This window comes from Ceratotherium simum, chromosome 6 (assembly GCF_057802395.1).
Source record: "Ceratotherium simum simum isolate JZ-2026a chromosome 6, ASM5780239v1, whole genome shotgun sequence".
Lineage (NCBI taxonomy): Eukaryota > Metazoa > Chordata > Mammalia > Perissodactyla > Rhinocerotidae > Ceratotherium > Ceratotherium simum.
The window spans coordinates 82,696,178-82,710,771 of record NC_141905.1 but is presented as its reverse complement, the minus strand read 5'-3'; the positions used below and the strand labels follow the sequence as shown (position 1 = coordinate 82,710,771).

At 49.6% G+C, this 14,594-nt stretch overlaps 1 protein-coding gene across 5 annotated transcripts in view; it reads left to right on the top strand.

Moving 5' to 3' along the window:
• Positions 1-14,594, top strand: part of FAM53B (family with sequence similarity 53 member B) — an 83,437-nt gene that overhangs the window by 14,032 nt on the left and 54,811 nt on the right. For all 5 annotated transcript variants that reach the window (XM_004438927.3, XM_087432797.1, XM_087432796.1 and 2 more), the window contains exon 3: positions 8,633-9,411. In XM_004438927.3, the coding sequence (XP_004438984.2) occupies positions 8,633-9,411 (779 nt within the window). The remainder of the gene's footprint in view (positions 1-8,632; positions 9,412-14,594) is intronic.

Here is a 14,594-nt window from a genome sequence, read left to right as displayed (position 1 = left end):
TTGAATGAAGAAGCTGGCGTTGGAGGTTGAGCATTTTAGGTTTCTTAGAACAACCACATACGTGAGTGAAACAAAATGACCAACAGCAGTACCAAAACCAGAGCCACTCAGGCCCAATTTCTGGTCTCTGCCACTTTGTCCATCTCTCAAAACAGAGCCATGTTGAATATGATCATTGGATCAGGGCCTTCTGTTAGAAACTGATTATTAACCAAAATAGGCTAGAGTGAGGCTTGTTTTCATTTTAAAAAGTGTAGCCATATGCAACTGTGCATATGTATGATTTTTAAAAATTTACTTTTACTTTATTTTTATTTATTGTCATTATATGTGTGATTTTTCAATCTCTAAAACAGTTTAAGGTTTTTTCCATAGAGGGTGCTTTAAATTTCTCATTGCACTGTGTATTGGTTTCAGACAGTGTTTCTTGAATAAAGTACAGAATGGAAGGAGGTGCAAAGTGTAGTTGGCACATGATAGCTGTTTATGTTGACGAGTGAAAAGGGAGCCTCCCGGACTGCCTTTTCACCCGGGCTGGCCTGACCTGGTGTGGGGTGGGGGCCACAGTGGTGCCAGGACACGGGGAATGGTAACTGCCAGACTGACTTTGGGTGCCACCTGCCATGGTGCATTGCCAGGTTGCCTTGCGCGTGGGAAGGTGGTCAAGCCGGTCAAGTTAAGAGGCAGCCTGGCCCAACTGCAAGAGCGTGGCCACGGGATTGCAGCCTCTGTCCTTCACTAGCTGTGTGTCCACAGGTGAGACGTGACGCTGTTCTGAAGCTTGATTTCCCTGCCAGTGAGACGGGCAGTGCTGTGACGCCCCTCGAGATGAGTAATGTGCTTGGGTTACACGCTGGTGCTCTTTCCCAGCTTCAGCTGGGATCCCGGTGGAGTGTTAGTTAATTAACAGTTAATATGCATTTATTGACAGTTTCCTGAATAGCTCTCCCAGCTGCCAGTTTTCTCATCTGTCTAATGGGGCCAGCTTTACTCTGAGCATCGGTTTAGAGATGAGTCGCAAGCAGCTGTCCTTTTCCCATGCTCTGTGTGTACCCACAGCCAGGATGGGAATCCAAAGGAGATGGATGAAAGTGACCTTTCTGTCCCTTCAGAGTTTTTGTTGCCACTGCAAATACTAGCTTTTTCCCGCACATTTGTAAATGCCCCTGGAGGTTGGGGGTGTGGAGCAAGAGGTCTGGGTCAGAGCTGAAAGGGCTGTCACAGCGCCCTTTTTAAAAGGCCTTTTAAAAGGTCCACCTTGCCTCATACAGATGGGGAGACTGAAGCCCATACTCTAAATGCCCAGTTTGGTATGTTTTTTACACCTCTACACTGTCTGTTTGGGATTCCACTGGGCCTCTTTTTGTAAGAGCAAAGACTTCCCACAAGCAGTGACAGCTGCCCCAGGCCACCCCCACCCAGCTGGTGAGGGCAGGGCCCTGGTAACCACTCTGAACCCGGGAGCCTCTTAGGCTTCTCCCAGAGCCCCTTGAGCCAGCCTTCCTGCTTCCCTTGATGAGGCTAGTGGAGTGTTTTCTCCAGCCATCCTAATCCCTTGTCCTTGTGCTTTGGCCGAGGAGCTTGGCATCCTGTGTCACTGTCCCTGAACGCGAGATGCAGCTGACATTTTATGATTCATGACAGGTGAGAGGGCACAACCAGAGGCTGAGGCCTGGGCAGGCAAAGCCCGAGAAACTTTTCTTCCTGACACAGCTCTGAATTGAGTCTCCATTCCCCTCCCCGCCCCAAAGCCCCAGTAGATAGTTGTATGTCATAGTTGCACAGCCTTCTAGTTGCTGTATGTGGGACGCGGCCTCAGCATGGCCGGAGAAGCAGTGCGTCGGTGCGCGCCCGGGATCCGAACGCGGACCGCCAGCAGCAGAGCGCGAGCACTTAACCGCTAAGCCACGGGGCCAGCCCTGAGTCTCCATTTTCGTGACACAGAGAAAGGCGCTCCTGTGGGCCAGGGGCTCTAGAGGTCATTTAAAAATAAATGACACCATTGTGGAGTAGCTCATGTCATTGCCCTGCATGTTTTTCCCTCCGTGTTCTTTTCAGAAGATAGGTTTAGTAAAGCTGGCTTCAGAAAGACACCCCTTGAGTTTCCCATTGAAGGATGGGGGACCCCCAAATCAAGCAAGAGTCCTTGCAGCCCCGAGGCCAAGTTAGCACAACCCAACCCACAGGGTAGAGGAGAGACTCATCGTCAGCACAAGTAGACAGGTGTGAAATCCAAGAATGAGTCAGCCGGTCTCGATCTGGCTGGAGGCCTGCTACCCGGGCCTGGGAGGCTGCAAGAATCTTATAGCTTGGGTCTGTGCTTCAGGTGCTTAACCTTTTCTAGAAACCACATTCTGCTGTGGTTATGTCACCATAAGGCAGCCTCTAAAACACAGCATAGAGATTTCCAGAGCTGTAACTCTCCTCTATCTTTTGAACATAAGAAAGCTTGTAGTCCCCTAAGAATCTGGGCCCCTGGGAATTTCCCTTCAAGTTTAAGAGCAGAAATGGAGACAAGAACTTTTGAGGTCAAGTGCTATTTGTGTTCCTCTGAGAGTTTTCTTTCTTTTAGCTCTAGAGCTGTGCACCTAGCAGCCTTCTGTCCTCCTTCATCAAGGGGTCGCAAGACGGAAGCCTCGTGAGTACGGTTGGGGGATCCAGATTCTTGTCCCCATGTGTGTGGGCATTGGCTTCTCTTGTGCCTCCCAGGGTCATAGTAGTCTTCCGAGACACCAAGTTTGGTCATCAAGCGTCAGCTTTGAAAGACACCTTGGCAGTCACCTAGTCGTTCCATCTGTGAGAGAACTGGATGGTTTGTGTGATTTTCTTGTGTGTGTTTGTGTGGTTTGCCCTCCCATCTGTAGGCAGAGCCCTGTGTGTGTTTACACTACACACACACATCACACACACTCCCATGTATAATCTCAAACTTATGAAGATAGGGTCAGCAGGGAAATGGAGAAACTTTAGATGTTCCTGAAGGTTAAAGTGGTGGGGGTGGCATAGAACTTAAATGGCCAGCTCCAGTGCTCTCAGACTGTGCGCTGTCATGCTGTCCCCATGTCTGCCAGAGGCTTGGTGTTGGGGACTTCCCTGAGAAGCTTTAGGCCACAGCATGTCTCAAGGAGAAGGTGGGAGGCCTCACATTCTTCCCCTTCACATGAGTCGTTGGCTTCTCAGGCCTTTTCCAGTGGCTCTCCATCCAAAACATGCTGTGTAACTCAGGTTCCCCACCGCCTGCTATGAAAAAGGGACCCCTAGGTACTTGAAGGGTAAGGTTATCCCTCTCCGTAGCTCCTCTTTGTGTTATTGGCCCAAAACAAAACAAACACCAAAACACCAACTTTGAATGATATTCTGAATCTAAATTTGTAGAGACCGGAATCATCAATCCTCCGGAAGTTTCCTGGGTGTGGCTGGATGGTTCTGACTGGGCTGCCACTCTGACAGAGGTGTTGGAGAAGCCAGGCCCCTGTGTAGCCAGTAGTCTAGAGCAGTGGTTCTCAACAACTTTGCATTAAAATAACCTGGAGAGCTTATTAAAATGCAAATTCCTATTCCTAGAGATTCTGTTACCAAGTCAGGGAGTGGGCCTAGGAATCTGCATTTTAGTACCCGAAAGGATGCTCTGAAACCACTCTGTGAGAAATCCTAGCATAGAGCACACAGGTTCCCATTCCAGCCAGGTCCCACAGAGATTGGTACCCAGTTGCAGAAGCGCCGAGCCTCAACTATACAAGCATTCTCCAGTGTTGTCATCATAGTCATGACGGCTGCCATCATTGAGAGCCTGCTTTGTGTCCTCGCAGGCCCTATCCTGGGCAAATATTTAGTTCTCATGAGAGCTCTGTGAGGTGGTTACTATCTATTACCCTCCTTTGATAGATGAGGAAACCAAGGCTCTGAGAGATTAACTTGCAGAGTCGAGGTTTGAACCCAGGTCCACACACATACCCCCACACCAAGTGACCCCTGCTCCGTGGACTCCCCACGTCCATAACCATTGTCACTTCTGAAAGAGTTATAGTTGTTTTTGCAGAAGTGATATTGAATGGAGGGGCAGGGGCTTCCGGCGTCCTCTCCTTGGAGCCCTACTGAGGCCGTTTGTGCAGCATGACGTTGGGGCCTAAAGCTCGGGGTGGTTTGCCATTAAAAACTAGCTCCTATTCTTGTTTCTTTTGTCTGGTGACCTGACCCAGCAAATTGCTTTCTGTTCTCTGAATGAAGGGGGAAAACACAGGGGCTAAACATAGCCTCGATTGTTTTTACTTTTCTTATATTGTACTTCTTGAAATGATAAAGATAGAAACAATTAAAATATTATCTGCCCTGCAGACAGAACAAGTGGCCACCTGGCTGGTGTTGACACACAATAGCAGCACTCCACATCGGGCAGTGCTTTGCATTTTCAAAGTATCTTAGACGTTATTCCATCAGCCAGTCCTCCCAGCTGCTTCATATACAACCATCCATGGCCCTGGTGGGGTGGGGACATCAAGGCAGAGCCCAGGTTGGATCTGCCTGCCCAAGGAAGGGTCACCTGTGCCCAGGGCAAAGACAGGTGAGACCAAGTGAGCACCCACGGCCTGCTCTACAGCTTTTGTCTGCACGTCGTCCACGCCTCCTTCTACCCAGCACCGGCTAAGGTCTGCTGTGTGTCAGGCTCCGTGCCGGTCACTGGGGAGCCATGCTGGGACTGTGCTTGAGAGCTCGTGTTCAGCAGAAGTAGTAGACATGTGAACAGATAAGTGAGGTTCAGTTAACGTATGAACCATATGAGTGAAGACCTAGGCAAGGAGTGTATGGGTGTCCAGGGCCGATACGGGGAAGGCGTATCTGCAGAGGAGGTCATGTTTGAGTTGGCTTTGAAATGATGAGTAAAAGACTGTTGGTGGAAGGATAAAGGCATGAGAAGTATATTCCAGGCCTTTACAAAGGCATGAAGGCTGATGTTTAGGGGAAGCTCCAAATCCACCACAGTTGCCTTGTACTCGTATGTAACCAGTGGACTGAGTTGAGAACTGACTCTCTTAATCCTCCCTACAACAGAGAAATCTTATATGTTGAGATCATAGAGGCTTACTCTTTAAAACAGAGTAGAGTAGTTCCTGCAGGAAAGCAGAAACACGTTAGAAGTAGCCATCCAACCCCAGTCCTCACTGGGAATTTGATAGTTAACCTAAAAACAAATTGAACGCCCCCCCCCCGCCCCCCACATATAGATGTTGCCTGTACTCATTCCTGCAGTCCAGTTGTTAAACTTTAGTTTTATAAAGAATTGCTGGCGTGTAAGAATTACTCTTCAGGGCTGTGTCCACAGAACCAGGAAGAGTGTGGTTTATGGGCTGTTTCAGGGATTTTCAAGGATGATCTTGAGCCTGATTCTCATCTGACTTCTGATGCCACAGGAAGTTTGGTGTGCCTGGAGCGTAAGCTCTCCTGGGAAGTCGATGAGTAGACGGGGGCCTGGATGCCAGGCTAAGATGTTTGCATTCTTTCTGCGAGGCAATGGGCAGCTGCTGAAGGGGGTGGACCATGACAGGTGTGGGCCTTAGGAAGTTCTCTGGAAGCAGTGAGGAAGTGGGACTGGATAGGGAAACCCGAGGGGTCCAGTCAAGAAGCACCAAGATCATGAGATGGCCACGGGAACAGCACTGCCAGATGAGAGAGAGAAAATGTTCGTGCTTAACTGGCTCCCAAATCCCCTTTCTTCTCGTGATTTCCCTAGAGATGGGGAAAATTCTAGGGCAGTGAAATAAAAATGGAACAGAAAGTGGTATCCTCTGAGGATGGGATCAGTCTCTTAATTTCACGGGTTTCCCAGGGCCTGGATGAGACACATTCTGTAGTGTACCTCAGGCTCCTTAAGGGGCTACTGTGCTGCCATCTTGGGGCCCTCACTGCTCTGTGGCTGGGCCCACTGGTTTCTTCCTCAGTCTACCACATTCGTGGCACGTCTGGCGCCTCAGTGCCTTGTCCCAAAAGAGAAGTTGGTGGCCAGCATTATTCTATGGGAACTTCTTGAAAAACCAAAGGAGCAAACCCAGAGGAGGGTGGGGTTGTCAGCGTAGGCGTGACCCTGGCACAGCACCAGCAGGCTTGGTGGGTCACGTTCCCCCACATATCTGGAAATACATTTGTCCTTATAGGAAATACAGAAGAAACTGTAGGAAAACAAAAAGGAGAAAATATAAGTCAACCAGCCAGCTGCCAATCGACTCTGAACATTTTGGTTTATTTCCTTTTTATCTTCATGTATAACATACAGATTTTACTAAATCGGAATCATGCTGTCTATACAGTTTTACATCCTGTTTCTTTATGCTTAGCTTTACATCATTAACATTCCCCACATCGTTGATATTCTTTGCAACTCTGCTTTTTTCATACTCCATGCTGTTCCTTGATACTTTCTTTAACTTGTAGGACATTTTCGTGGTATTCACCATTTTGCTATCACTCATGTTGTTTTGAAGAACGTCATCATACATAAATCTCCACTTTTTTCTGAGAATAACTTTTTTCTTCCAAATCAGGTAACGTGCCTCAATCAATGTTAGTTTGTATTTCTTTTAATTTTACTTTAGTGTTAGTTTACTGCACTTACACTGCTGACAGATGTCAAATTGAAACTGTTTTTTAACAGAACGATAAATACTCGAGGGGTCAGGGTCGTGGGTAGTGAAGACATATTTTGAACAACATAAATGCTACTTGCAAAAAGGTAATTTTTGGTAATAATTTATCAAATTTAGTTAAAGGAACATGTATTGAGATTTGCTGTGCATCAGGCCCAGGAAGATTCAGGGATGAGATGAATTGGACATTTAGCGATAGTCCTGCCTTGTTCCCAACTGGCCTAACTGGGCTTAATGACAGCCTCTCTCCTACACCTCCAGCTTCTGAGGCCCTCCCATGGAAGCACCCTTTGGACAGATCCTCCCGTGCCCCCTGCCCAGGGACCCAGCCTCTCAGGCTCGGTGTCTCATGACTGTTGGAGCATCACATTTAGCCCTGATTTGGGTTTTGCTTTGGCTCATGAAGCTCCTTTTGGGCCTCATCGGTCATTCCCTTTGAACCTGTCAAGAAGCTGCTGCTTGTGACACTCAGCACGGGGTCAGTCCTTTGGGTGTTTCTCAGTGCCCTTTGTGAAGTGGCCACTGAGAGGAGAAAGATGTAGTCCTTGCTGCCTGGAGGTTACATCACAATTTTCTGAGTCAGCGGCCCATCTTGCATGACTAGAAAACTCCTTGAGAGCAGGGCCACTGTCAGATTCCCCTGTGGTTCCCCTCAGCACTGTAGTTTGGTGAAAAGAGTGTGGGCTTTGGGTCGGACCAGCCTGGGTTTGCATCCTGTCATTTGTTAGCTGTGTGGCCCTGGGCCGCTTACTCAACCTTCCCAAGCCTCGGTCTCCCCATCCGGGCAGTGGCTGTGTGGGTTACCCCGCCCATGGTGGATGCTCAGTAATTGATGGCAGTGTCGTGAGATTCGGTGTGCATTAAATACCTGCTGAATATTGTTTCAGGTTTTACTTTTGTCAGTCTTCTGCCTGACTGACTCAAGCCATAGTTTTCTCCATATTCACATTTGCACAGTTGATAAATATATAGAGATTAGAAAAAATAGAAACATGCTAACTTACTGATCCCTGGCAGCACAACATATTTCTCAATATTGCTTTTGTATTATAAACTTGAATACAAGAACTATGTCAGATTTATCTTTGCTCTCCTAAAATTCTCAGCACAGTGCCTGATTCCATAGTAGAAAAACAACAAATAGTTCTTGAATATTTTACTAAAATAAAGGTTCAAGTGCAAAGTCAGTATTTCATAATATGATTAGCTCATTTATTCATACGTTCAAGTGGAGACTTGAATATGTAAGTTTAAATTGTACCATTAAGTCTCTGCAGCCCAAGACTTGCTCCTACAGATTTTAACCCCTTTAAATATCCTTGATTTCAGGGAGAAATCAAGTGAACATGAGGAAGGTACTCAGTGACTGGCAGCTACTGAGGTTGTTGATGTTGTGGAGGGGACATAGACCAATAAAAGATTCAGTTTCTATTATCAGCAAGTATTTTAAAGATGGAATTCAGATGAACTAACCTGGCAGCGCCCCCAAGCCCCTTTTGACCTTGACCCTCTGAAATACCAAAAGACTCATCTTTGGTCGAGGTCTTCTGCCAGGGCGTTGAGGCCCGGCCCAAGAGCAGCAGAGCACTGAGGCGAGATGTAACAGACATGTTGCCCCGACTCTGCGGCTGGCTGGGGGAGGGGTTGGGGCAAGTCGGTTTCCCATCCATAAAATGAGAAAGCATTTTGGGTGAAAAACATTGCTTTGGACTTTCCTGAGAGGCAGTATAGTATGTTAGAAAGGAAACGGTATCAGGCATCCTGGGGGATACCTGGATCCTAGACCTCACTCTGCTTCTAACTCAACGCCTTGGGACTTAACGTCCCCTCTCTGAGCCTCAGTTTCTCATCTTTAAAACGAAGTTGGACTGGATGGTTTTTAAAGGACTTTCTGGCTCTAAAATCCTGTTTAAAACGGGCTCTTGGTGAGGAGATAGAGGGCTGGCGTGAAGGCTTTCTCAAATCCTGTTTTCTCTTTGTCATTTATAAACCAGAAAATGACAGATGGCGAGACCTGGACAGGAAATGCCCTCTTCAGATTGACCAACCAAGCGCCAGCATCTGGGAATGCTTGCCTGAGAAGTGTCAGGACAGTGCTCTGTGGCACCGGGAGGCAGCAACCGCCTGCGCAGTGACCAACTTGATCAAAGACCTCAGCCTCAGCGACCACAATGGGAACCCCTCAGCACCCCCTAGCAAGCGCCAGTGCCGGTCACTGTCCTTCTCTGATGAAATGTCCAGCTGCCGGACATCATGGAGGCCCTTGGGGTCCAAAGTCTGGACTCCTGTAGAAAAGAGACGATGTTACAGCGGGGGCAGCGTCCAGCGCTATTCCAATGGCTTCAACACCATGCAGAGGAGCTCCAGTTTCAGCCTCCCTTCCCGGGCCAACGTGCTCTCCTCGCCCTATGACCAGGCGGGCTTTCACCACCGATTTGGAGGCCAACCCTGCCAAGGGGCACCAGGCTCAGCCACCTGTGGACAGGCAGGCGACATCTGGAGCTCTGACCCGAACCCCATGGGAGGGGGCCGGCTTGACATGCAGCGGTCCCTCTCTTGCTCGCATGAGCAGTTTTCCTTTGCAGAGTACTGTCCACCCTCAGCCAACAGCACACCTGCCTCAACGCCAGAGCTGGCGAGACGCTCCAGTGGGCTCTCCCGCAGCCGCTCCCAGCCATGTGTCCTTAATGACAAGAAGGTCGGCGTTAAGCGGCGGCGCCCTGAAGAGGTGCAGGAGCAGAGGCCTTCCCTAGACCTTGCCAAGATGGCACAGGTAAGAGCCCAGCTGCATGGAAGGTGCTGCAGTGGCATCTAGGTGCTCACTGGAGCCTCTGCTGGTCCTGGCCCATTCCAGGCAAGTGCAGAGTGCCAGTTTCAGAAATGCCCAGGAGTGGGTTAATTTTCTTGTTTTTTAAATCCTATTGAAAGATGAAATAGAATCTTTTTTTTTAAGTGTCTATTTTTCTCCATTTAAAATCAGAAATACTCTTTCTCTGTGGACACAGTGCTAGTGGTTTAAGAGCAGATAGATGGTGAGAGGCAGGGCGTTGGCAGGCAGACCAGTGTCACCAAACACTGGTGATTCCCTTCCGGCACTTTGCTGGATCCTCTCCCAGGAACCCATCCCTGCAGCCACTGTAAGAAGGGCTCACACAGGCTGGGATTGAGTGTCACTTGGATTATGCTGATCCTGAGATCAAGGGAGTGGGTAGTGGTTTTAGAGACTGCGAGATGGGGGAGGCACTTATTCTTTTGATTAAATTGTCGAAAACGTGAGACCGACAAGAAATTGTGATCACTTTCCTCTGTGTCACCTCTGTAATCGTCCTTGCTTTTTGCTGTAGGCAAGGCCTCCAGCTGTGTGCCCCGTCACTTGCACTTTATCTTCTGTATCTTGGAGCCCTGCCTCGTGTTAACACTGATCTTGGGTATTGATTTGAGTGAGATGAACTTGGAGTTAATACACTGTTTATCAGGAGTCTCTAAGCTTGAGCAGCGCCTGCGTTTGGTTCTTACTGGGGAGGCCTGAGGATGAGAGCATGGCGGTGAGGGCCCAGGGAGTAGAGTTGGCCTTTGTGACCCATCCACTCAAGGATGGGTGGCTGTGGTGGGTAGAATGCGGCGCTCTGGGTTCTGTGTCCAGGAGGCCTTCAGGTGCTTAGTGCTGCGGTTTGACCATGGTCTTTTCCGGTCTTGTTATGTGAGCATCCGTCATCGCTGGGTTTGAAGGGGGTGGAGACCTTGGCAGTGAGGGGCTGGCCTTGCTCACACAGCATGTGGCCACATCTGGTCAGGCAGGCTTGTCATGGCCGCTCCTTTTCAGGCAGGCACGACGGCCTTCCTTCAGTGCCTAGTGCTCCTTTTTCAGCTGGACCTCCTTTTGTTTTAGAATGAAAATGCAGTTTCTGTTTATGAAGTTTGCTTCTCTCTCCTTTAGTTCCCCCTCCCAGCCTAGATGCCCCCTCCACCTCGAAAAGAAGAAGTGTAGGTATCTCAAGTCTGGAGCACACACCTGGCCCCAGAGTCCAGACTTTCTGGCCACCTTTGCTCAAGAGCCCAGGCCCTGGCTGGCACAGCTGGAGGACAAGCTTATCATGTGGTCTGCCTCCTCCATGCCGTGGGGGGGTCACTTGGGGAAGAGCCCAGAGGAGGACTGGGCACACGTCCATCTTCTGCCCCTCATTTTCCGGTTTCTGTTTCTTCCATCCCTGCTCCAGGTGTGTCCCTCTTTTTCCTAAGCAGAGGACATTTTTTACTTTACTAGCTAGACAACAATCAAACACGTTCATTTACGTTGGACACGTGAGTGGAATTTTCCCTCTCTGGAGAAATTTAAATAGGTAAAAAGGCTGGAAAGGTGACAGATTTGGGTGACTTCTTAAGGAAATTCAGGGCCCTGAGTTCTGGGTGTGATAAATGGCTTCAGTTAAATTTTTAATGCTGAGCTTATTATATTAGCTAATAAGCTAGATAGGTAATAAAAACAGCTTACACGTGTTATTATATTTTACCAGCCACAAGTTGGAATAAGACCTCTGGCATCACTGGAGACGTTTCCTGTCCTCAATTGGGTAGAAACCGTTTAAAAATATATTGCTTGGTGTGCTGTGCCCAGAGGTATAGATCGCTTCATGGCTCCAGGCAGGCCTCCAAGATGCTGAGGAGGCCACCCTATTCTGCCTGGGGAGAGTAGAGAAGGAGAGTATTCTGTCTTTCCCTGGCCAAGGCCTTGGGAGGGCAGAGTCTGGGGAGAGTAGAGAAGGGGCCCTTGGGAGTGTGTGTGCGAAAGGGCCACAGCCAGAGCCCCGGGGGTGGACCCTGAGTGCCCCTCCCCCCCCCAAGCATCTAGACCCCTGCCAGCCCTCTCTCCATGGGGCTCTGCCTGCTTGGGCTCCTCCACCTGAGGATTTATGGCCTCAGGAGGTAGGCCTCGCTTTTCCAGGAGCCTTGAAAGCCAGGCCCAGGGCAACCCCTGTGCATTTGAAAAGAGCCCTAGACCCAGCCTGGAAGATGTAGGGCCCTATGCCTGGTACCCTATGAGCTGGTGTGTCGCTGGTGTATAGGGACCTGCTTATGGCCAGACGACAGCTGACGTGGGCTTTGCTGCCTACAGACCCTAGCCTGCACAGGCTGTGGCTTTACTCAGCATTTGTCACTCCCAGGAAGTGAGCAGGGTCGCACATCTGTAGAAAGGTAGGCTTGTGCGATTGTTGGCTGCTCCCTCTGCGTTTCCTGCCATTGTTTTCCCAAGCTGGCTCGTGGACTCTCTTTCATGGGTTTTTTGATCTTGGTTTATACATTCACTTTTTTGGGGGGTTCCAGTTGTTGTCAAAGAGCCTCTTTGTGCATGGGTTCTGGGACCAGATGCCTGAGAGCCTCAGTTTGGAGGTGCAAAGTACCTTTGGAATGACTGGGAGTTCTGATAAATCCTGATTCCCTAGAGGCACTGACTGGGCCTGGGACCTTCAGACCTCCCCAGGGTTGTGTGAGCACGAGGGGCTTTCCTCTGGCCATTAGTTAGGGCACCCAGAGTGAGGATGGTAGCCCAAGCCCCTCCAAATTGCCTGCAGAAAAGGGACCATGGAGAGAACCCAAGAGAGTCAGACCAACAGGGGAGGGCAGAAGCTCTGAGGTCCAAGGCCCTGCCCTTGTGCACACTGACGGTGAGTTTAGCAGGAGCAAGTGCCCTGGGAGTGGGACACTGCTGTGAGATGTAGGCTCCAGGCTAGAAGCAGAGGGTGTGAGATTTAGATGTGACCTCGGACCTTGTCCATTCCAGCCCCTCCTGAGGAAACCGAGGCCCTTCTAGAGCATGGTGTTCACCAGTAGACCCGCATTTGGCGGAGAGGGACATCAAGAAATCAGAAGGCCTCCAGAGGAAGGGCAGGAGGCTGGCAGCCCTGGGCAAATTGCTTAACATCTCTGTGTAGCAAATGATACCACCATCATCACCAACAACATAGGACTGTTGGGAGGAATAAGGGAAATAATATGTGTGTGTCTGCATGCATGCACATATGTGTATGTGTGTATCTATATATGGGTGTGTATGGGTAAATATATATATATGTGCCTGCATCTATTTTGACATATGTATGTGTGTATCTTTATCTGTCTACACACACACACCACCTCGTGCACTGGCTGGTATGTGGTGAGTGCTGACAAAGATTTATTATCATCGTCACAATTGCGGGGCTTGGGAGGGAAGGCATGGGCTTGTTCTGGGAGACGCCAGAGCCAGAGCTGGGCCTGGAGGGTGACGTTCTCAGAGGCACACTCAATCCGTTATAAGGACTCCCTTTTTGCTTTATTTGTCCATCTTTTTCCTTCTGTTTTTACCCTTCCTTTTCGGTCCTTGCCCTTTACTTCTTCTTGTTTGTTCTTCTTGCTTCATCCTTTTCTTTTGAAAATGGGAAGGAGGCCTGCCCTGCAGCTCAGCGCAGCCTGCGGTGAACTCCATGCTGGGAACTGATGGTTGTGACGGAATCAGAAGTGCCATCCACTAGAGGAGGTTGGCTGTATGTGAGTGTTCTTGTCTCACATCTGTTCCTTGTGGAACTAGAGTGGAAATGACCCTGGGAATCCTCCAGACGCCCCTCCAGGTGCCCTGTCCTTTCTCAGCCACACCTTTGGGGCACAGCTGTCCAACCTGCCGGCAGTGGTGGCTCTTATCTCTTGCAGCATTGAGGCTGGGATGTGGTGGATGGGGGCTGGAAGTTGCTTTCAGACTGTCTTTGCTCATGTCTTCTTAAAACCTCAGTGCCCAGCTCATAGGCAGGGATGCTGAACGAGGCTACAGGTGAACCAGCCATCTGCGTCCTGAGTGAGGGAGGGTGATTATAGTGAGGAGAGCCCTACAGGGAGAAATGACACAAGGACCCAGCCCAGAAAGGCCCACCCCTCCCTACAATTGTCATTGCAAGCACTCGGTTCACAGAGCAGGATGCTCAGAGGCAACCCAGAGGACCAGTCTGGCCCCAACCCTGCCCAGGTCTGATTCTCCTGACCTCCCCACACGCTTTCCTCCTCATGTGGCCTGCTGAGGCCCCTTCTGCCTGGTGTTTTATGTGAAACTGCAGCCTCCCTTTTGCAAAATGACAATGTGTGCCATTGAGGGTAGGGCCCAGCCTGAGCATACGAGTAGTTTATTAGGAGGACTTTTGCTGACGTTATTAGTTACTGCTTTTTTGAGACCTAGTTTGACCACCAAGTGTTCGTTGACTCCCAGCAAGACCTGAGCTATGCATGGCCATTTAGACATGGATCACATGTGTGTGAACAAAGATTTCAGAGAAAGCAACAATTAAACATTACCCGCTGAATGCCATGCCCTTGGGTGTCATGGTCCTTGCCGTATTTTTGACTCCAAGCTGGTCAGCTTGAAAGAGCAACAAATTCTATTTCTCAACAGTGCTTTAAACAGAAGCAAGACATTTGTGAGGAGGGGTCGGGATGCTGAAACAGAGGTTTGATTGATTGCAGCTGCCCACACACTGAGTCCCTGAACCTCCCAGAGCAGGCCTTAGAACAGGCAGCAACTGTTGTGTTAGCAGATGTCTGAGGGGCCCATGAAAGCTGGCTGGGGACAGTTTGGGGTAGGAAAGAGGCATGAGGTAGAAACTACACCAAGAGCTGTGGTCTTGCAGATGAGTCCAGGAGAACGGGATTGGCCCGGGCTGAGGGGGCTCTGATGGGTGAGTGGTTGCACCAGGAAGTCATCAGTTGAGTTATCTGAGATGCATATCAATAACTTGTGGTTCTTCACTGGCAGGGACATCCCTGGGTGAGGCTCCCTCTGGTCAGCCTTCTACTCTCCATCTTCTGTGCCAGTGGGGGCCGCCTTTAACGAGGGAGTGGCTCTTCTTGGCCACCGGCTGGAGTGGCCTTTAAGACCACTGGCTGCTCGACCTTCTTGCTCAGGCAGCCCCAGCAGCTGTAAGCCAGCTGTGCTTT